The sequence below is a fragment of the Armigeres subalbatus genome, chromosome 3, assembly GCF_024139115.2.
Source record: "Armigeres subalbatus isolate Guangzhou_Male chromosome 3, GZ_Asu_2, whole genome shotgun sequence".
Lineage (NCBI taxonomy): Eukaryota > Metazoa > Arthropoda > Insecta > Diptera > Culicidae > Armigeres > Armigeres subalbatus.
Window position 1 is genome coordinate 201,220,231 of NC_085141.1, and position 22,021 is coordinate 201,242,251.

Sequence of the window (22,021 nt, forward strand, 5' to 3'; positions counted from 1 at the left end):
ATCGAAGTTTCATGCATCTAAAGGACATTTGGGACCAAAAACAAAATTTCGATTTTTTTCGAAATTTTATGTATCCCTATACAGGGAGATTTGCATCCCCCAGGACACTAAAATCATCAAAATTTCATTTTTTTCAAAAATTCCCCTTGTCACTTTGGACATCCAATTATTGCACTACGGCATCAAATATCGAAGTTTCATGCATCTAAAGGACATTTAGGACCAAAAACAAAATTTCGATTTTTTTCGAAATTTTATGTATCCCTATACAGGGAGATTTGCATCCCCCAGGACACTAAAATCATCAAAATTTCATTTTTTCCAAAAATTCCCCTTGTCACTTTGGACATCCAATTATTGCACTACGGCATCAAATATCGAAGTTTCATGCATCTACAGGACATTTGCGACCAAAAACACTAAAATCATCAAAATTTCAAATTTTTCAAAAATTTCCCTTGTCACTTTGGACATCCAATTATTGCACTACGGCATCAAATATCGAAGTTTCATGCATCTAAAGGACATTTAGGACCAAAAACAAAATTTCGATTTTTTTCGAAATTTTATGTATCCCTATACAGGGAGATTTGTATCCCCCAGGACACTAAAATCATCAAAATTTCAATTTTTTCAAAAATTCCCCTTTTCACTTTGGACATCCAATTATTGCACTACGGCATCAAATATCGAAGTTTCATGCATCTAAAGGACATTTAGGACCAAAAACAAAATTTCGATTTTTTTCGAAATTTTATGTATCCCTATACAGGGAGATTTGCATCCCCCAGGACACTAAAATCATCAAAATTTCATTTTTTTCAAAAATTCCCCTTGTCACTTTGGACATCCAATTATTGCACTACGGCATCAAATATCGAAGTTTCATGCATCTAAAGGACATTTGGGACCAAAAACAAAATTTCGATTTTTTTCGAAATTTGATGTATCCCTATACAGGGAGATTTGCATCCCCCAGGACACTAAAATCATCAAAATTTCAATTTTTTCAAAAATTCCCCTTGTCACTTTGGACATCCAATTTTTGCAATACGGCATCAAATATCGAAGTTTCATGCATCTAAAGGACATTTGGGACCAAAAACAAAATTTCGATTTTTTTCGAAATTTGATGTATCCCTATACAGGGAGATTTGCATCCCCCAGGACACTAAAATCATCAAAATTTCATTTTTTTCAAAAATTCCCCTTGTCACTTTGGACATCCAATTATTGCAATACGGCATCAAATATCGAAGTTTCATGCATCTAAAGGACATTTAGGACCAAAAACAAAATTTCGATTTTTTTCGAAATTTGATGTATCCCTATACAGGGAGATTTGCATCCCCCAGGACACTAAAATCATCAAAATTTCAATTTTTTCAAAAATTCCCCTTGTCACTTTGGACATCCAATTATTGCACTACGGCATCAAATATCGAAGTTTCATCCATCTAAAGGACATTTGGGACCAAAAACAAAATTTCGATTTTTTTCGATATTTTATGTATCCCTATACAGGGAGATTTGCATCCCCCAGGACACTAAAATCATCAAAATTTCAATTTTTTCAAAAATTCCCCTTTTCACTTTGGACATCCAATTATTGCACTACGGCATCAAATATCGAAGTTTCATGCATCTAAAGGACATTTAGGGCCAAAAACAAAATTTCGATTTTTTTCGAAATTTTATGTATCCCTATACAGGGAGATTTGCATCCCCCAGGACACTAAAATCCTCACAATTTCAATCTTTTCGACAATCCCCCTTGTCACTTAGGACATCCAATTATTGCAATACGGCATCAAATATCGAAGTTTCATGCATCTAAAGGACATTTTGGACCAAAAACAAAATTTCGATTTTTTCGAAATTTGATGTATCCCTATACAGGGAGATTTGCATCCCCCAGGACACTAAAATCATCAAAATTTCATTTTTTTCAAAAATTCCTTTTGTCACTTTGGACATCCAATTATTGCACTACGGCATCAAATATCGAAGTTTCATGCATCTAAAGGACATTTGGAACCAAACAAATTTTTTTAATTTTTTTCGAAATTTGATGTATCTCTATACAGGGAGATTTGCATCCCCCAGGACACTAAAATCATCAAAATTCCCATTATCACTTTGGACATATTGCACTACGGCATCAAATATCGAAGTTTCATGCATCTAGGACATTTGGGACCAAAAACAAATTTCTGATTTTTTCGAAATTTGATGTATCCTATACAGGAGATTTGCATCCCCAGGACACTAAAATCATCAAAATTTCAATTTTTCAAAATTCCTTTCACTTTGGACATCCAATTAGTCACTACGGCATCAAATATGAAGTTTCATGCATCTAGGACATTTGGGAAAAAACAAATTTCGATTTTTTCGAAATTTGATGTATCCTATACAGGAGATTTGATCCCCAGGACACTAAAATCATCAAAATTTCAATTTTTCAAAAATTCCCTTGTCACTTTGGACATCCAATTTGCACTACGGCATCAAATATCAAGTTTCATGCATCTAAGGACATTTGGGACAAAAACAAATTTCGATTTTTTCGAAATTTGATGTATCCTATACAGGAGATTTGCATCCCCAGACACTAAAATCATCAAAATTTAATTTTTCAAAATTCCCTTGTCACTTTGGACATCCAATTATTGCACTAGCATCAAATATCAAGTTTCATGCATCTAAGGACATTTGGGACCAAAAACAAATTTCGATTTTTTCGAAATTTGATGTATCCCTATAGGAGATTTGCATCCCCAGACACTAAAATCATCAAAATTTCAATTTTTCAAAATTCCTTGTCATTTGGACATCCAATTATTCACTACGGCATCAAATATCGAAGTTTCATGCATCTAAGGACATTTGGGACCAAAACAAATTTCGATTTTTTCGAAATTTGATGTATCTATACAGGAGATTTGCATCCCCAGGACACTAAAATCATCAAATTTCAATTTTTCAAAATTTTGATTTGGACATCCAATTATTGCATACGGCATCAAATATCGAAGTTCATGCATCTAAAGGACATTTGGGACCAAAAACAAATTTCATTTTTTCGAAATTTGATGTATTTATGTAGTACAGGAGTTTGCATCCCAGGAATAAAATATCAAAATTTCAATTTTTCAAAATTCTTATCACTTTGACATTACCAATTTGAACCAATTCTCGATGTAATTTCTAATGCAATTCCAAGGCAATTTCATGTAACATTTCGAATGTCAATTCCCTGAAAATAAAAATATCTGCAAACACATCTTCGCAACTGACCGCAGTCCAAAAAGCAGCTTCAAAGATACATCTAGAGTGTCTGTAGAGACTATCGAGCTGAATAGCCTGGTAGTATTTGCTGTGCTTGATCCTCCAAGATGTGTTGTTGAATTATAAAGACATTAGCATGCGTTCTCTCAAAGTTTTTTTTTCCCAAATAGTAAATGCAATTCTGATTTAAACTTTTGGTAAATATTTTTCCTATCTTCGGAATCATATTCCTGTCCTGCATATACCTTCTTCAAATATATGCAATGGTGATGTGAACTTTAAACAAAAATAATCGTTTCCGAAAAGGTAATGGTGAATGTGATACCTCTTTAAGAATATCTGCCTGAAGCGAAGTAAATGTAAATTGTCCTTTCTTCATGGGATTTCACTCAAATTCTTATTTTTCGTTCTTTTATAACATATCTGTCCGAATATGATGATGGACATAATGGATCATTCTTTTTGAAGGCATAAATGAAAGATGCATAATGAATTGAGAATTAGAATAAAGTAATCTATCTCTTATTATTTATAAGGAATTTGGCTTATATTAAGAAAAATATTAGAGATCCCTTATTATTACACAATATGTATTAAATGTATTAGGCTCACCGAAAACATTTTGCGAATTCTATTTTCTTCAACATGCATTAGTGGTCATGTAACTTTCTAAGTTGTGACTTTTGATGGATTCTACTTTTCAGAATGATCTTCACAATTCTTTTCAGAATGTTATATTAAAATCAAATAAGCATATTCTTAGATAAGTGTGGTGTACTATAACAGCAGTTTTGATTCATATCATATAATTGCTTCATATCAATTATTCATTATACCTGGCAAGCGTGATAATGCTTGCAAAACAAATTCATCTCCTTTTTGCTATATTATGGACAGAATTTCTGTCTCTGAGAGACTTAATTTAAAGGCATGCATTATCTTTCCATTCAACATTATCACAACGCGGATCATTTAAAGAATTTGTTTCATTCTTTCAATTTTATTCCAGACAAACGAGTTTCATTTAGGACTATCTATCCTCTTGCCTTATATCAAAAATATGTTCATTTAGGAAGACATTATCGCTTTCTTCACCTAAAACCGGGCGATGCTATCATCTAAGAAGAATTATCTATACCGTCATCTTACACCGACAAATTATTTCACAAAGACATTCCCACAATTTCGAGCTTGGACCCCATTGCATGAATGCTGTTACAAGCACAATAGATGACACAAAGACTTTAAATGCTTTCAATTTGAAGCATCTTAGGCACAATTCTGATCACTCGCAATCCGGATCGTATCATACACTTTGTGCAAGAAATATTGGTCACTCAAAAAATGAAATTTACATTCGAATTTATGTTCAAATGTTACATTCAATGTTACATCGAAAATATTCGAAATTCATTCAAATTGCATTCAATTATCGGAATTTCTATATCCATTGACATCAATTTTGCACTACGGCATCAAATATCGAAGTTTCATGCATCTAAGGACATTTGGGACCAAAAACAAATTTCGATTTTTTCGAAATTTGATGTATCCTCATAGGAGATTTGCTCCCCAGGACACTAAAATCATCAAAATTTCAATTTTTCAAAATTCCCTTACTTTGGACATCCAATTATTGCACTACGCATCAAATATGAAGTTTCATGCATCTAAGGACATTTGGGACCAAAAACAATTTCGATTTTTTCGAAATTTGATGTATCTTACAGGAGATTGCATCCCCAGGACACTAAAATCATCAAAATTTCAATTTTTCAAAATTCCTTGTCACTTTGGAACCAATTACGGCATCAAATATCGAAGTTTTCATCTAAAGGACATTTGGGACCAAAAACAAATCTTCGATTTTTTAAATTTGATTGTATCCTATACAGGAGAATTTGCATCCCCAGGACACTAAAATCATCAAAATTTCAATTTTCAAAAATTCCCTTGTCACTTTGGACATCAATTGGCATCAAATATCGAAGTTTCATGCATCTAAGGACATTTGGGACCAAAAAAAAATTTCGATTTTTTCGAAATTTGATGTATCCTATACAGGAGATTTGCATCCCCAGGACACTAAAATCATCAAAATTTCAATTTTTCAAAATTCCTTGTCACTTTGGACATCCAATTATCACTACGAGCTCAAATTGAAGTTTCATGCATCTAAGGACATTTGGGACCAAAAACAAATTTCGATTTTTTCGAAATTTGATGTATCCTCATACAGGAGAGATTGCATCCCCAGGACACTAAAATCATCAAAATTTCAATTTTTCAAAATCCCTTTCACTTTGGACATCCAATTGTTGCACTCGGCATCAAATCAAAGTTCATGCATCTAAGGACATTTGGGACCAAAACAAATTTGATTTTTTCGAAATTTGATGTATCCTATACAGGAGATTTGCATCCCCAGGAACTAAAATATCAAAATTTAATTTTTCAAAATTCCCTTGTCACTTTGGACATCCAATTGCACTTCATCAAATATCGAAGTTTCATGCATCTAAGGACATTTGGGACCAAAAAAAATGTTTGATTTTTTCGAATTTGATGTATCCATACAGGAGATTTGCATCCCCAGGACACTAAAATCATCAAAATTTCAATTTTCAAAATTCCTTGTCACTTTGGACATCCAATTATTACTGGCATCAAATATGAAGTTTCATGCATCTAAGGACATTTGGGACCAAAAACAATTTGATTTTTCGAAATTTGATGTATCCTATACAGGAGATTTGCATCCCCAGGACACTAAAATCATCAAAATTTCAATTTTTCAAAAATTCTTTCACTTTGGATCCAATTGACTAGATGCATCAAATATCAAGTTTCATGCATCTAAGGACATTTGGGACCAAAACAAATTTCGATTTTTTCGAAATTTGATGTATCCTATACAGGAGATTTGCATCCCCAGGACACTAAAATCATCAAATTTCAATTTTTCAAAATTCCTTGTCACTTTGGACATCCAATTATTTATACGGCATCAAATATGAAGTTTCATGCATCTAAGGACATTTGGGACCAAAACAAAATTTCGATTTTTTCGAAATTTGTATGTATCTATAGAGATTTGCATCCCCAGACACTAAATCATCAAATTCAATTTTCAAAATTCCCTTTCACTTTGGACATCAATTATTGCATACGGCATCAAATATCGAAGTTTCATGCATCTAAGGAATCAGGACAAAACAAATTTGATTTTTTTTAAATTATATTATCTATACAGAGATTTGCATCATCTCATTAGTCATTTTGGACATCCAATTATTCACACGGCATCAAATATGAAGTTTCATGCATCTAAGGACATTTGGGACCAAAACAATTTATTTTTTCGAAATTTGATGTATCCTATAGAGTTTGCATCCCCAGGACACTAAAATCATCAAAATTTCAATTTTTTCAAAAATTCCCCTGTCACTTTGGACATATTATTTACGGCATCAAATATCAAGTCATTCACAGGACATTTGGGACCAAAACAAAATTTCGATTTTTTCGAAATTTGATGTATCCATACAGGAGATTTGCATCCCCAGGACACTAAAATCATCAAAATTTAATTTTCAAAATTCCCCTTGTCACTTTGGACATCCAATTATTATACGGCATCAAATATCGAAGTTTCATGCATCTACAAGGAATTTAAATCTTAATGACCAACAGACACTAAAATCATCAAAATTTCAATTTTTCAAAATTCGTCACTTTGGACATCCAATTATTGCTATACGGCATCAAATATCGAAGTTTCATGCATCTAAGGACATTTGGACCAAAAAAATTTGATTTTTTTTAATTTGATGTATCCCTATACAGGAGATTTGCATCCCCAGGACACTAAAATCATCAAAATTTCATTTTTCAAAATAATTTTTCACTTTGGACATCCAATTTTGCACTACGGCATCAAATATCGAAGTTTCATGCATCTAAAGGACATTTGGGAAAAACAAATTTGATTTTTTCGAAATTTGATGTATCCTTACAGGAGATTTGCATCCAGGACACTAAAATCATCAAAATTTCAATTTTCAAAATTCTTTCACTTTGGACATCAATTATTGCACTACGGCATCAAATATCAAGTTTCATGCATCTAAGGACATTTGGGACCAAAACAAATTTCATTTTTTCGAAATTTGATGTATCCTATACAGGAGATTTGCACTCCCAGGACACTAAAATCATCAAAATTTCAATTTTCAAAATTCCCTTTCACTTTGGAATCAATAGCATACGGCATCAAATATCGAAGTTTCATGCATCTAAGGACATTTGGGACAAAACAAATTTCATTTTTTCGAAATTTGATGTATTATGTATCTATACAGGAGATTTGCATCCCCGCAACAAAATCATCAAAATTTCAATTTTTTAAAATTCCTTGTCATTTTGGACATCCAATTTATGCACTACGGCATCAAATATCAAGTTTCATGCATCTAAGGACATTTGGGACCAAAACAAAATTGATTTTTTTTCGAAATTTGAGTATCTCATACAGGGAGATTTGCATCCCCAGGACACTAAAATCATTTTTGACAATTCCAATTATTGCACTATGGCATCAAATATCGAAGTTTCATGATCAGGACATTTGGGACCAAAAAAAATTTGATTTTTTCGAAATTTGATGTATTCCATACAGGAGATTTGCATCCCCAGGACACTAAAATCATCAAAATTTCAATTTTCAAAATTCCCTTGTCACTTTGGACATCCAATTGGCATCAAATATCAAGTTTCATGCATCTAAGGACATTTGGGACCAAAACAAATTTCGATTTTTTCGAAATTGATGTATCCCTATACAGGAGATTTGCATCCCCAGGACACTAAAATCATCAAAATTTCAATTTTTCAAAAATTCCCCTCCTTTGGACATCCAATTATTTACTGGCATCAAATCGAAGTTTCATGCATCTAAGGACATTTGGGACAAAAACAATTTCGATTTTTTCAAATTTGATGTATCTCTATAGGAGGATTTGCATCCCCAGGACACTAAAATCATCAAAATTTCAATTTTCAAAAATTCCCTTGTCACTTTGGACATCCAATTATTCACTACGGCATCAAATATGAAGTTTCATGCATCTAAGGACATTTGGGACCAAAACAAATTTGATTTTTTCGAAATTTGTATGTATTATACAGGAGATTTGCATCCCCAGACACTAAAATATCAAATCAATTTTTCAAAATTCCCTTCACTTTGGACATCAATTATTCACTACGGCATCAAATATCAAGTTTCATGCATCTAAGGACATTTGGGACCAAAACAAATTGATTTTTTTCGAAATTTGATGTATTCCTACAGGAGATTTGCATCCCCAGACACTACAGACATCCAAAATCAAATTTCATTTTCGAAATTTATTTTATATATTATCAGAGATTCCCCAGACACTAAAATCATCAAAATTTCAAATTTTCAAAAATTCCCTTATCACTTTGGACATCCAATTATTGCACTACGCATCAAATATCGAAGTTTCATGCATCTAAGGACATTTGGGACCAAAACAAATTTGATTTTTCGAAATTTGATTACCTATACAGGAGATTTGCATCCCCAACACTAAAATCATCAAATTTCAATTTTTCAAAATTCCCTTGTCACTTTGGACATCCAATTATTACTACGGCATCAAATATCAAGTTTCATGATCTAAGGACATTTGGGACAAAACAAATTTCGATTTTTTCGAAATTTGATGTATCCCTATACAGGAGATTTGCATCCCCAGGACATAAAATCATCAAAATTTCAATTTTCAAAATTCCCTTATCACTTTGGACATCCAATTAGTAGCATCAAATATCGAAGTTTCATGCATCTAAGGACATTTGGGACCAAAAACAAATTTCGATTTTTTCGAAATTGATGTATCCTCTAGGAGATTTGCATCCCAACAAAAATCATCAAAATTTCAATTTTTCAAAAATTCCCTGTCACTTTGGACATCCAATTATTGCACTACGGCATCAAATATCGAAGTTTCATGCATTAAGGACATTTGACCAAAAACAATTTGATTTTTTCGAAATTTGATGTATCCTATAGGAGATTTGCATCCCCAGACACTAAAATCATCAAAATTTCAAATTTTCAAAAATTCCCTTTCACTTTGGACATCCAATTACACTCGGCATCAAATATGAAGTTTCATGCATCTAAGGACATTTGGGACAAAAACAAATTTCATTTTTCGAAATTTGATGATATATGTATTATACAGGGAGATTTGCATCCCCAGACACTAAAATCACTTCAATTTTTCAAAATTCCCTTATTACTTTGGACATCAATTATTTCACTACGCATCAAATATCGAAGTTTCTGCATCTACAGGACATTTGGGACCAAAACAAATTTGATTTTTTCGAAATTTGATGTATCCATAGGAGATTTGCATCCCCAGGACACTAAAATCATAAAATCAAATTTTTCAAAATTCCCTTTACTTTGGACATCAAATTATTGCACTACGGCATCAAATATGGAAGTTTATGCATCTAAGGACATTTGGGACCAAAACAAATTTCGATTTTTTAAATTTGATTGTATCCATACAGGAGATTGCATCCCCAGGACACTAAAATCATCAAAATTTCAATTTTCAAAAATTCTTATCATTTGATCCAATTATTGCACTACGCATCAAATATCGAAGTTTCATGCATCTAAAGGACATTTGGGACAAAACAAATTCTGATTTTTTCGAATTTGAGTACCATACAGGAGATTTGCATCCCCAGAACACTAAACATTTAAAATTTCAATTTTTCTGAAATTTGATGTATTATCTATACAGGAGATTTGCATCCCCACAACTAAAATCATCAACATTTTTTTTCAAATTCTTTCACTTTGGACATCAATTATTGATACGGCATCAAATATCGAAGTTTCATGCATCTAAAGACATTTGGGACCAAAACAAATTTCGATTTTTTCGAAATTTGATGTATTATATGAGTGAGATTTGCATCCCCAGACACTAAAATCATCAAAATTTCAATTTTTCAAAAATTCCTTTCACTTTGGACATCCAATTATTGCACTACGCATCAAATATCAAGTTTCATGCATCTACAGGAGGGACCAAAACAAATTTCGATTTTTTCGAAATTTGATGTATCCCAGAGATTTGCATCACCTAAACTAAAATCATCAAATTTAATTTTTTCGAAATTTGATGTATTATATGATGTATACAGGAGATTTGCATCCCCAGGACATAAAATCATCAAAATTTCAAATTTTCAAAATTCCTTATCACTTTGGACATCCATTATTGTACTAGGCATCAAATATCAAGTTTCATGCATCTAAGGACATTTGGGACCAAAAACAAATTTCGATTTTTTTCGAAATTTGATGTATTCATACAGGAGATTTGCATCCCCAGACACTAAATCATCAAAATTTCAAATTTTTCAAAAATTCCCTTTCACTTTGGACATCCAATTATTCACTAGGCAATCAAATAAGTTTCATGCATCTAAGGACATTTGGGACAAAACAAATTTCGATTTTTTCGAAATTTGATGTATGTATGTACAGGAGATTTGCATCCCCAGATAATCATCAAAATTTCAATTTTTCAAAATTCCCTTTCACTTTGGACATCCAATTATTCACTACGGATCAAATATTGAAGTTTCATGCATCTAAGGACATTGGGACCAAAACAAATTTGATTTTTTTCGAAATTTGATGTATCCTAACAGGGAGATTTGCATCCCCAGACACTAAAATCATCAAATTCAATTTTTCAAAATTCCCTTGTCACTTTGGACATCCAATATTGCACTACGGCATCAAATATCAAGTTTCATGCATCAACATTTGGACAAAAACAAATTTCGATTTTTTTGAAATTGTATCCTATACAGGAGATTTGCATCCCCAGGACACTAAAATCATCAAAATTTCAATTTTAAAATCCCTTTACTTTGGACATCCAATTTTTGCACTACGATCAAATATCGAAGTTTCATGCATCTAAGGACATTTGGGACCAAAAACAAATTCTTGATTTTTTCGAAATTTGATGTATCCCTTACGGGAGATTTGCATCCCAGGAACTAAACATTCAAAATTTCAATTTTTCAAAAATTCCTTTCACTTTGGACATCCAAATGTACTGGCATCAAATATCGAAGTTTCATGCATCTAAGGACATTTGGGACAAAACAAATTTGATTTTTTTCGAAATTGATGTATCCCTATACAGGAGATTTGCATCCCCAGGACACAAATCATCAAAATTTCAAATTTTCAAAAATTCCCTTATCACTTTGGACATCCTATTGACATCAAATATTAAAGTTTCATGCATCTAAGGACATTTGGGACCAAAAACAAATTTCGATTTTTTCGAAATTGGTATTCCTATACAGGAGATTTGCATCCCCAGGACACAAAAATCATAAATTTCATTTTCAAAAATTCTTACACTTAGGACATCCAATTGCACTACGGCATCAAATCGAAGTTTCATGCATCTACAGGACATTTGGACCAAAAACAATTGATTTTTTCGAAATTTGATGTTTCCTATATAGGAGATTTGCATCCCCAGACACAAAATCATCAAAATTTCAAATTTTCAAAATTCCCTCATCACTTTGGACATCCAATTATTGACTAGCACAAATATCGAAGTTTCATGCATCTAGGACATTTGAAAAAACAAATTTCGATTTTTCGAAATTTGAATATGTATGTACAGGTTGTTGTTGTATTTGATTTATTTAGGTGACCTTTCAACTTGTTGTCATTTGAGTCACCGGAGGATAAAATTACAATACATTCTATATCTAGTCACCGATTTATCGTTCGTGTTAGCCTTTGGTCCGGGTTCCGTCAGGTTGGTTGTCTTGATTCTCTTATGCGTAGCTCGGTGGTTGGTTATTCATCGTGTAAGTATTTTTGCTGATGCGTTAAATTTTGTGGATCAAATTCGTTTTTGAGGTATGATGCTGTTTTCTAAGTTCATTGATGTTGTCTTTAGGGCCAGGTATGATGGCGATTTTCTTCGATAGGTGTTTATGGAATGTGCATTCCAGAATGATGCTTCACTGTAATTGGGGCATGACTGAGAGATGGGTGCGGCTTCCTTGCGTATCATGTCTGTGTGTAATTTAGTGTGACCGATTCTGAGTCGGTAGCTAGCTTTGCTTTCTCTCTGTTCATCGAGAAGGATGTTGAATTCATTCGCTTGTATCATATTTTTATTTCTCTCAAGTGTCTGCGGTTATTGTGCATGGCATTCTCCATGTTAGTCTTGTATAGGAGTTTAACTAGCTTTTTGTAATCATCGTAGGTGTTTCCAATATTGGTGGAAAGTGTGCTGTGGCAAGTTCTGCTAGTTTGTTTGGCTTTTTCAGTTAGTTGATATGAGCTGACCCAGCACAGGTCTAAGGGCCAGGGTTTTGTTTACTTTTGTTTTGATATCTTCTATCCATGGGTATTAGAGTTGCCCTTTAACTGCCGAAGGACACTTTGAGAATCGCTGAATATGACCGTCAATTCAGTGTTGAGGTCAATTGTTTTTTATTGGGTATGCTTCCGGCTGAAGATGGAAAATGTTTAGGAAGATTGATGCTAATTTCATGGTCACTAGAATATCTGCTTCCTCGTTCCTTGTCTGGTTTTGATCCATCGGATATGCGTTTGTGGTGGGGTATTTGAGTTTGGTCAAGCCAGAAACGATTTTTCAGGTGTTAGAGTATTGAGTGTGTGTTGACTCGTTTATTGTTTGATGGTGTTGTAATTTGATTGTCCTATGGTAACGTTACCTGTGGATGTTAGTGTCTCTGATTTTTCGTTTGATCGCTCTGTTAGTTACAGGTTGGGAGATAGCTTTATGTACATTGTTTTGTACCATAAGATAAATGCTTCAGATATTCTAAGATCCAATGGAAGTTGTCCATTTCTGCTAACAGGCTTTCTATTGGGCTGGAGTGAAATGCCCCAGTGGCTATTCGAATTTCTTTGATGCATGGGGCAATAGTCTGTTGAGATCGGTATCTTTAGCTCGACTTATTATAGGGCCTCCGTATATAAGTCTGGGAACAAACATGGTGTTTAATATCCGAAGTAATGATCTTCGATCTGCTCCGAAATTTGTGCTGCTTATACTTTTCATCAGGGCTAATATTCGTTTACATTCATCTCGTTTCGTTTGAATATGATGTTTGAAGTTGAGTTTGTGATCTAGCCATATTCCCAATAGTTTTGTATTTTTTGTTAGTTTGATTGGTTCTTTATCAAGTATGGCAGGAGGCTGTTTTAGAAGTTTTTCCGGTTTCCAATGTGCATAATTGACGACTTTTGAGTAGAGATGGTAAATCCAGTTTCAGTGCACCAGTCTTTAATTCGGTCTAGGATTTTTTGTATCTTAAAGCGGGTCCATCTGGCGCATCTTTGTGGTTACGGCGATGGTGATGTCGTCTGCATATAGTTTGATAATGGTGTTTTTGGGTATCCAATCGTTTATGCTATTGATAGCAACTAGGAAGAATGTGGCAGCAAGTACTGATCCTTGTGGTACTCCGTTTTGTTGAATTTGTTCAGAGGAGAAATGCCCTTGATAAAGCACTTTGAAACGTCTTTCTTCGAGAAATTTTTGGCAAAAGGTAGCCATGTGTCCCCCTATGCCAGCTTTTGACAGATTTTTTAGTATCAGATAGCGCCAGGTTCTGTCGTATGCCTTTTCTAAGTCCAGGAAAAGAAGTTCTGCGTGTTTTTTCTCATTTATGGCTTGGGTGCATATGTCTTCTATCTCTGTAAGGGGATCAGTTGTTTGTTTTCCTTTCCGGAAAGCGAATTGATTAGGTCCCAGGACTGATTTATTTTCGAGTTCGTTCATTAGTCTGCGATTGACCATTCTTTCGAGAAGTTTCATCACACAGCTTGTTAGGTATATGGGTCGAAGATTTTTTGGATCGTTTGTGTGTTTTCCTGGTTTAGGGATTGGGATTAGGTGAGATTCTCTCCAGGTGTTGGGGAATATTCCATTGATCCAAATATTATTGTATGATGCAAGTAATTTCTTTTTGATAAATAGTGGAAGTCTTTTCAGCATTTGATTGTGGATGTCATTGGGACCAGGTGAGGATCCTTTCAGTGTGTCCATATGGTATATAAGCTCTTCCAAAGTAAATTCTTTGTTGTACAGTGAATATCTTGCTGTGGGGAAATTGATTGGCTGCTGTTCTTCAGCATTCTTTTTAGTAATGAAGGTGAGTGGGTATGCGCTGTCTGATGATTCTTTGGTGAAGTGTTTGGCAAGGTGTTCCGCAATCTGTTGAGGGTCAGTTATGTTGTTGTTATCTGATGTTATCGTCCAGATGTTTTCTGATGATTTTTTTTCCTGATATGCTTCTGATCTTGTTCCAAACTTCTTTTGGTGTTGTGTGTTCATTTATCTCAGAAGCGAATTTTTTCCACGATTTCTGTTTCTCTTCTTCGATGATTTTCTTGCTTCGTATCTGTGTTTACAAAAGTTGTTGTGGATCATTTGGTAATCAGGGTGGTCAGTAGGTGTGTTTTTTAATTTTCTGAGAGATTTTCGCCTTTGTTTCACTGCTTCCCGGGTGTTGTCATTCCACCAGGGTACGGATTTTTTGATACCACTTCTGATGTTCTTGGGATTGATGCTAGTGCGGCATGTCTGATGTAAGTAGTCAGATCTTCTATTGAGTATTCCTCATTTGGGTTTATTTGATCTTCTAGAATCTCTTCGAATTTTTTCCAGTCTGCGGAGTCGATCTTCCGTATGGGCTATGGTTTGTTCAGCCAATTGCCCTGAATAGTTCCTATTTTAATGGGAAAATGATCGCTGCTATGCTGGTCGTTTATTATGGTCCAATCTAATTTTGATGCTAGTTCAGGGCTGCATATTGTTACATCGATTGCTGATGTGCTGTACATATCGTTTCTTTTGGCTGAGTGTATGAAGGTTGTTTGGCCATCATTTAGCGTTAATAATCCATGGTCTTCTATTATTTTGATAATTTCTTTACCTCTGGAATCTTGGTGTTTCAAATCCCATTGCGCGTGGTGAGCATTTAAGTCACCGGCCATTATTAGTGGCTTCGGTAAAGTGCATAGCAATTTGTCAAATTCTTTAGTGTCCAATGTAATATTTGGCGGAATGTATATTGATGCGATTGTCATTTTGAAGGGTGTATTTACCTCTATAGCGATGATTTCCAGGTCTGTTTGTATTTGTACTGGGGTGAAAGGGATTCCCTTCTTTATAAGCATAGCTACCCCTCCTTGACCAGATGGTCGATGCTCAAATATCGAGTTGTATCCTTTTATATTAAAAGCTGTCTTTGGGTTTGTCCTGGTTTCTTGTATGGCCAGGAAAAGAGGCTGATGTTGAAGTTCTGCGTGTTTGCTCCGTATACCGTTACAGTTCCATTGTATAAGCGTGGTCATATTCAGATTTGATTTTATTGTTGTTATTATCAGTTATCGTCGTTTAATTCCTCTGTTTCCATGTCTGAGGAATCTGTTTTTCTTTGTTTGTTGTTGTTTTTGTTGTTTATTCGGTTGCTTTTCCTTCTTGGTGTGCCTTCTCTGGTTTCTCTGTCGGGAGATGATTCGATCGGTTTGTCACATTTAATTTTTTTTCCATGTTTGTCTTTAGTTGTGATCGTTTTCTGGGTCTGCGGCTCAATGTTTTTTGTTAATTTTTCTATTAATTCATCCTTTTTCTGCAGCTCGTTTGTTAGCTTGCCACAGTGCGTTTTCATTTCTTCGATATCTTTTTGCATTTTCTCTTCAGTGATCTTTAAATTCTTTTCTTTATCTTTGAGGTAGTTATACCAGTTTTTAATATTTGCTTCTTTTTCGTTGAGCGCTTCCATTCGTTCCGAAATAACTTTCATTTTTTCCGAGATAAAGCTCATTTTCTCCTCCAGCTCCTTTTCCCACTGTTTTCTTGCATTTTCGACGATGGTTTGGACATCGCCTGTAACTTTTGCGTAACTTGGTTTCTCGTTGTTGTTGATAAGTTGTTTCCGGGCTGCGGTGTATGAGATGTTTTTATCCGTTTTTGTTTTGATTATTTGCTGCTCTTGCCTGAAAATTGGACATGCCTTGCTGGTCGAGATATGATTATCGTCGCAGTTTATGCACTTTATTTCTTTCGAGCATTCATCACTTTCCAGGTGTGCCTTTTCGCCGCAGGTTCGGCAGCGTTCTTCTTTTTTGCAAAATTTACTAATGTGCTGATACTCGTAACACCGGTAGCATTGCGTTGGTCGGGGTAGTACTTTTCGGTTCTGCAGACGCGGTATCCAATTTTCAGTTTTTCTGGCGGTGAAGGCTGGGAGAACGTGAGGATCACGACTCCGGTGTTGAATTTCGTTTTTTTATCGTCGCTCATTCTGCTGATATGTTTAACTTCAGTCACACCTTGTGTGCTTAGGTTTGTTCTTATATAGTCTTCAGTATCGATTGCGAGCTCCCGACAGACAACGACAGCGCGGGACGTATTCTGTTTGGTATCCCAGCTGACGGTGATCGGTGTTCCATCTGCCAATTCCTTCATGTTTTCAACTAATTTCCTTGCATTTTTCTCATTCAGAATTACGGTCAACGAACCGTCTTTTCTGTTTAGCCAAATATCTTCATAACAGCAGTATGTCTCGATTGACTTTGTCACGAGAAATATGCTGTGCTCGGTTATTGATCCATTTGTTTTCTTCAATATCACATACCTATTTTGATTGGCACGATCGGGGGGAAACAACCCCCCGCTGCGCGTCCCCATTGTCACACTTTTGTCAGCTATGCGATTTTCACTGTTCACTCGTCACTCGCGGTGTATGGGCCGATACGTGGTTTGTAATTTGAGCGTTGGTTCAATTCGATTTATCGCTGCCTTCGCGGTTCACTACTTAGGTTGAGAAGCGGGTAATTAATTACGTCCGTTCTCAATGACGATCGCGGGAGTTATGATGTATACAGGTAGATTTGCATCCCTCATGACACTAAAATCATCAAAATTCCAATTTTTCAAAAATTCCCCTTATTACTTTGGACATCCAATTATTGCACTACGGCATCAAATATTGAAGTTTCATGCATCTACAGGACATTTGGGACCAAAAACTAAATTTCGATTTTTTTTAAATTTGATTTATCCCTATACAGGGAGATATGCATCCCCCAGGACACTAAAATCATCAAAATTTCAAATTTTTCAAAAATACCCTTTATCATTTTAGACATCCAATTATTGCACTACTGCATCAAATATCGAAGTTTCATGCATCTACAGGACATTTGGGACCAAAAACTAAATTCCGATTTTTTTTCGGAATTTGACGTAACCCTATACAGGGAGATTTGCATCCCCCAGAACACTACAGGACATTTGGGACCAAAAACAAAATTTCAATTTTTTTCGAAATTTGATGTATTATATGTATGTATACAGGGAGATTTGCATCCCCCATGACACTAAAATCATCAAAATTTCAAATTTTTCAAAAATTCCCCTTATCACTTTGGACATCCAATTATTGCACTACAGCATCAAATATCGAAGTTTCATGCATCTACAGGGCATTTGGGACCAAAAACTAAATTTCGATTTTTTTCGAAATTTGATGTATCCCTATACAGGGAGATTTGCATCCCACCCCGAAAACTAAAATCATCAATATTTCAAATTTTTCAAAAATTCCCCTTATCACTTTGGACATCCAATTATTGCACTACGGCATCAAATATCAAAGTTTCATGCATCTACAGGACATTTGGGACCAAAAACTAAATTTCGATTTTTTTTCGAAATTTGATGTATCCCTATACAGGGAGATTTGCATCCCACAGAACAATAAAATCATCAAAATTTCAAATTTTTCAAAAATTCCCCTTATCACTTTGGACATCCAATTATTACACTAAGGCAACAAATATTGAAGTTTCATGCATCTACAGGACATTTGGGACCAAAAACTAAATTTCATTTTTTTTTCGAAATTTGATGTATTATATGTATGTTTACAGGGAGATTTGCATCCCCGATGACATCATCAAAATTTCAAATTTTTCAAAAATTCCCTTTATCACTTTGGACATCCAATTACTGCACTATGGCATCAAATATCAAAGTTTCATGCATCTACAGGACATTTGGGACCAAAAACAAAATTTCGATTTTTTTCGAAATTTGATGTATCCCTAGACAGGGAGATTTGCATCCCCCAGGACACTAAAATCATCAAAATTTCATTTTTTTCAAAAATTCATCTTATCACTTTGTACATCCAATTATTGCACTACGGCATCAAATATCAAAGTTTCATGCATCTACAGGACATTTGGGACCAAAAACTAAAATTCGATTTTTTTTCGAAATTCGATGTATCCCTATACAGGGAGATTTCCATCCCCCAGAAGACTAAAATCATCAAAATCTCAAATTTTTCAAAAATTTCCCTTAGCACTTTGGACATCCAATTATTGCACTACGGCATCAAATATTGAAGTTTCATGCATCTACAGGATTATTGGGACCAAAAACTAAATTTCATTTTTTTTCGAAATTTGATGTATCCCTATACAGGGAGATTTGCATCCCACCCCGAAAACTAAAATCATCAATATTTCAAATTTTTCAAAAATTCCCATTATCACTTTGGACATATTGCACTACGGCATCAAATATTGAAGTTTCATGCATCTACAGGACATTTGGGACCAAAAACTAAATTTTGGTTTTTTTTTCGAAATTCGATGTATACAGGGAGATTTGCATCCCCCATGACACTAAAATCATCAAAATTTCAAATTTTTCAAAAATTCCCCTTATTACTTTGGACATCCAATTATTGCACTAGAGCATCAAATATCGAAGTTTCATGCATCTACAAGACATTTGGGACCAAAAACTAAATTTCGATTTTTTTTTTAATATGATGTATCCCTATACAGGGAGATTTGCATCCCCCAGGACACTAAAATCATCAAAATTTCAAATTTATCAAAAATTCCCCTTATCACTTTGGACATCCATTGGCATCAAATATCGAAGTTTCATGCATCTACAGGACATTTGGGACCAAAAACTAAATTTCATTTTTTTTCGAAATTTGATGTATTATATGTATGTTTACAGGGAGATTTGCATCCCCCATGACACTAAAATCATCAAAATTTCAATTTTTTTAAAAATTCCCCTTATCACTTTGGACATCCAATTATTACACTACGGCATCAAATATTGAAGTTTCATGCATCTACAGGACATTTGGGACCAAAAACTAAATTTCGATTTTTTTTTCGAAATTCGATGTATCCCTATACAGGGAGATTTGCATCCCCCAGAACACTAAAATCATCAAAATTTCAAATTTTTCAAAAATTCCCCTTATCACTTTGGACATCCAATTATTGCACTACGGCATCAAATATCGAAGTTTCATGCATCTACAGGACATTTGAGACCAAAAATTAAATTTCGATTTTTTTTGAAATTTGATGTATCCCTATACAGGGAGATTTGCATCCCCCAGGACACTAAAATCATCAAAATTTTTCAAAAATACCCCTTATCACTTTGGACATCCAATTTTTGCACTACTGTATCAAATATCGAAGTTTCATGCATCTACAGGACATTTGGGATTAAAAACTAAATTTTGATTTTTTTCGAAATTTGATGTATCCCTTTACAGGGAGATTTGCACTAAGGACACTAAAATCATCAAAATCTCAAATATTTCAAAAATTCCCCTTATCACTTTGGACATCTAATTTTTGCACTACGGCATCAAATATCGAAGTTTCATGCATCTACAGGACATTTGGGACCAAAAACATAATTTCGATTTTTTTCGAAATTTTATGTCTCCCTATATAGGGAGATTTGCATCCCCCAGAACACTAAAATCATCAAAATTTCAAATTTTTCAAAAATTCCCCTTATCACTTTGGACATCCAATTATTACACTACGGCATCAAATATTAAAGTTTCATGCATCTACAGGACATTTGGGACCAAAAACTAAATTTCAATTTTTATCGAAATTTGATGTATTATATGTATGTATACAGGTAGATTTGCATCCCTCATGACACTAAAATCATCAAAATTATTTTTCAAAAATTCCGCTTATTACTTTGGACATCTAATTATTTCACTACGGCATCAAATATCGAAGTTTCATGCATCTACAGGACATTTGGGACCAAAAACTAAATTTCGATTTTTTTTCGAAATTTGATGTATCCCTATACAGGGAGATTTGCATCCCCCATGACACTAAAATCATCAAAATTTCAAATTTTTCAAAAATTCCCCTTATTACTTTGGACATCCAATTATTGCACTAGAGCATCAAATATTGAAGTTTCATGCATCTACAGGACATTTGGGACCAAAAACTAAATTTCGATTTTTTTTCGAAATTCGATGTATATATACAGGGAGATTTGCATCCCACAGAACAATAAAATCATCAAAATTTCAAATTTTTCAAAAATTCCCCTTATCACTTTGGACATCCAATTATTACACTACGGCATCAAATATTGAAGTTTCATGCATCTACAGGACATTTGGGACCAAAAACTAAATTTCATTTTTTTTTCGAAATTTGATGTATTATATGTATGTTTACAGGGAGATTTGCATCCCCCATGACACTAAAATCATCAAAATTTCAAATTTTTCAAAAATTCCCCTTATCACTTTGGACATCCAATTATTGCACTACGGCATCAAATATCGAAGTTTCATGCATCTACAGGACATTTGGGACCAAAAACAAAATTTCGATTTTTTTCGAAATTTGATGTATCCCTAGACAGGGAGATTTGCATCCCCCAGGACACTAAAATCATCAAAATTTCATTTTTTTCAAAAATTCATCTTATCACTTTGTACATCCAATTATTGCACTACGGCATCAAATATCAAAGTTTCATGCATCTACAGGACATTTGGGACCAAAAACTAAAATTCGATTTTTTTTCGAAATTCGATGTATCCCTATACAGGGAGATTTCCATCCCCCAGAAGACTAAAATCATCAAAATCTCAAATTTTTCAAAAATTTCCCTTAGCACTTTGGACATCCAATTATTGCACTACAGCATCAAATATCGAAGTTTCATGCATCTACAGGGCATTTGGGACCAAAAACTAAATTTTGATTTTTTTCGAAATTTGATGTATCCCTATACAGGGAGATTTGCATCCCACCCCGAAAACTAAAATCATCAATATTTCAATTTTTTTCGAAATTTGATGTATTATATGTATGTATACAGGGAGATTTGCATCCCCCATGACACTAAAATCATCAAAATTTCAAATTTTTCAAAAATTCCCCTTATCACTTTGGACATCCAATTATTGCACTACGGCATCAAATATCAAAGTTTCATGCATCTACAGGACATTTGGGACCAAAAACTAAATTTCGATTTTTTTCGAAATTTGATGTATCCCTCTACAGGGAGATTTGCACTAAGGACACTAAAAGCATCAAAATTTCAAATATTTCAAAAATTCCCCTTATCACTTTGGACATCTAATTATTGCACTACGGCATCAAATATCGAAGTTTCATGCATCTACAGGACATTTGGGACCAAAAACTAAATTTCATTTTTTTTCGAAATTTGATGTATTATATGTATGTTTACAGGGAGAT

At 34.1% G+C, this 22,021-nt stretch overlaps 1 protein-coding gene across 1 annotated transcript in view; it reads right to left on the bottom strand.

The window, feature by feature from the left end:
- Positions 1-15,424, bottom strand: part of LOC134222239 (uncharacterized) — a 41,185-nt gene extending 25,761 nt beyond the window's left edge. Inside the window, exon 1 of the mRNA XM_062701381.1 lies at positions 15,364-15,424. Within this exon, the coding sequence (XP_062557365.1) occupies positions 15,364-15,424 (61 nt within the window). The remainder of the gene's footprint in view (positions 1-15,363) is intronic.
- Positions 15,425-22,021: the final 6,597 nt, after the last annotated feature.